Genomic DNA, 3,130 nt, shown 5'->3' on the forward strand with positions numbered 1-3,130 from the left:
TTTCAAAAAATATTATTATGCTCATCGAGGGACGGAGCTAGCTCATTGGTTGCGGGTTTTGTTGATCTCGGTAACTTTAATTCAAACCTTATTTTTGTATATTAAGAAATTCATTGAATATGATTAGTTTTGAACCAATAACTTTAAAAATTTAAAATCTCAAACCCATAAACCTCAAATTCTACCGGATCCTTAAATAATTCATTAGGTGTGAGTAGATTGTTGCATGATCCAAGCAACATAATTTATTTTGACCCCATTTAAAAGTTGCATTACTTTCAAATTTAGATGTTAAAGTAACAGCTCATTTTCCCTCAAAAAGTTTGAGATTCACTAAAGTTGGTCAAGACTTCACCACAAAGTATACATTTTGAAAAATTGAAACTTTATTTCAAGATTATGGCCCCCTGTAGCCTACCCCTAAGAAAGGGGGAAAGGAAAAAGAAACACACTACAATAGACTTATATTGCCTAAAGAACATGTTACATGACGCAAATTTCAAGTAGTACTTTCTTCTTTTCTCCAATTTCGTTTCTATCCCTAAGCCTATCAATTTCCAATAGCCTCTTTATTTTGCCTTTTGATGATCAATGCTGGAAAGAATTCAAGAATCTACAGTCAATTAGGCAACTCCTCCTTCAAATGGGCTCACTTCTTTATCTTACTTTGACATTACTTTCATTGGCATTCACCGCGATTCTTTCAAGTGAAGCACAAGGCATAAAATCAGCGCGACTTCTTGATCTAGTCCTACGAGACAACACGTTCCGATACTACAACACAAGGAAATTCAGAACGGCGAAACTGTACCCCATACATTTACCATCTAATCTCTCGGGGATCAAAGTCGATTCAATAAGGTATCGATGTGGTAGTCTAGCAAGATATGGTGCCAAAATAAAAGAATTCGAATTGCCAATTGGGGTAAGTATTCAACATTGTGCTGAAAGAGTACTAATTATTAGACAAAATCTTGGATCCAATTGGTCTTCTATTTACTATGACAACTATGAATTATCAGGTTATCAACTTATTTCCCCTGTTTTAGGCTTATTAGCATTCAATGCTGGTGATGACATTGTCACTTCATCCATCCCATTGGAACTCGGATTCCAATCCGATAAAATTCCAATCAAAATAGATTTTAGCAATACAACAAGGCTAGTAAATTCGACTATTATTACCCCCGGGATCATACCATTATGTGCTAGCTTTGAGCGCGAAGGAAAGGTGACACTAACAAAACAAGTATCACAAAATGTTTGTTCTGCTAAAAAGCAGGGGCATTTTGGTTTAGTTATTGAATCGCCTTTGATACCTTTGAAAAATAAACGTGAAAGTAAGTGGAAATTAGCTATAGGGAGCTCGATTGGAGCTGCATTGGGCGCATTCCTTTTAGGTTTATTACTTATCGCGTTATTCGCCAAAGTGAAGAAGAAAGCAAGGATGGAGGAATTGGTAAGAAGGGCATATGAAGAAGAAGCTTTACAAGTTTCTATGGTTGGACATGTTAGAGCTCCAACTGCAGCAGGTACTAGGACTGTTCCAACTATTGAACATGATTATAGTCCTCATAATACTTAAAAAAATATAATTATTTTTAGATTTTTGTGGATTATTATTCTTTTTGTAAGATGAAAATCTTTTGAAGTTTTATGTATTGATACAATTGAAATTTCTTAGGCCAGGGGAAATAGATTAAATGCTGACAATTAATTTGTTGTATCTGTTCTGCTAAATTCAACTTCTTTCCTTTTCTTTTCTTTTTTCCTTCTATTCCTTTGCACTTGGTTCTAATTTTTCTACATTCGAGTTGGGATTTTTTTATTTTATTTTTACATTTTCAGTGTACTTTTACTTGTTAGGATGGGTCATTACTTCATCTTCTAGGTTAACCACTTTTTTAATAACATAATGTAGTAATTGATTACAAGAATAATGAGTGTTACAATCTTTATGATATTCCTTTGATTTTTTCCAATAATATGTTGATTTTGATATAAGGACCTGAATAATTTAGTCTTGAATTTGAATTTGAATTATTCGCCGTGAATACATGGATGATTTCTGCTAAATGCAACTTCTTTCCTTCTTCCTTTTTTTGGTGTGTGTGTTCTTTTGACTTTTGTTCTAATTTCAGAGTAAATTTACTTATTAAAATGGGTAATTTACTTCAAGATGTAGTATTTAATTTCAAGAATAACATGTGTTACAATCTTTATGATATTTCTTTCCAATAATCATATACATTAATGTTGAAAATTAATTATCCAAGGGCTTGGATAGTTTTGTCTTGAATTTGAATTTAACTTTTTCGCCATGAATACTTGGATGGTGCCATGAATTATAAATTTAAATTTCACAGTACAAATAATTAATCTTCCACTTGAAAGCGCTTTAGACCTTGAGATGTTTTGTTCTGGATCCTTGAATACTTGGGAGTAGCATATAAATACTTAAATGTCAGCTTAGACTGATAGAGAAATTGATGATTTTTGATTCACGAGTTCTCTTTTGCTTCTTATTCAGAATTTGATTCGATTTATATTATATAGATATTTCCTATTATTGTAGATCGTGTATAGTTGGACATAGAAGTTAAAATTTACACAAAATGCAAAATAAAAAGACACTTCAATGTGGAGTTTTGACTATTTAGACTGTGGAATTGAAACGATGTACCATAATAATGAAAAAAAGAAAAGAAAAAGACAGTAGAAATAATAAAAGCTTAAAAGCGTGTTGCATTGTGTCGACAAAAACTTTAGAGAGAAGGCATGATATGTTAAGCAATCATGAAACATTATGTGATAAACATATAAATTGCACATGTTAGAGAATTGAGAGTCAAATGTGCAAAAATTGAATCATAGCATAGGTTTTTTTAAATTTATAATCCCTTCGTCTCATATTAGTTGATCATTATACTAAAAATAATTGTCATGTATTAATTGTCCGCCTTACTAAATCAAGAAAGCATTAATTGATTTTTTTTCTATATTACTCTTACAATTAATTCTTTTTGAAAGTGTTCACATTTGTTTGTAAAGTTCTCAAGAAGTTTTTTAAGGGCTAAATTAGTACAAATATCTTTTTATTTATAATTTCTTAAGCACTGTGCAAAATGAA

General features: G+C 31.5%; 1 protein-coding gene across 1 annotated transcript; it reads left to right on the forward strand.

Moving 5' to 3' along the window:
• Positions 1-249: 249 nt before the first annotated feature.
• On the forward strand, positions 250-1,764 carry LOC129888564 (uncharacterized). Its single transcript, XM_055963523.1, has one exon. The coding sequence runs from the start codon at positions 488-490 to the stop codon at positions 1,583-1,585; it is 1,098 nt and encodes a 365-aa protein (XP_055819498.1). The 5' UTR covers positions 250-487; the 3' UTR covers positions 1,586-1,764.
• Positions 1,765-3,130: the final 1,366 nt, after the last annotated feature.

The sequence above is a fragment of the Solanum dulcamara genome, chromosome 5 (assembly GCF_947179165.1).
Source record: "Solanum dulcamara chromosome 5, daSolDulc1.2, whole genome shotgun sequence".
Lineage (NCBI taxonomy): Eukaryota > Viridiplantae > Streptophyta > Magnoliopsida > Solanales > Solanaceae > Solanum > Solanum dulcamara.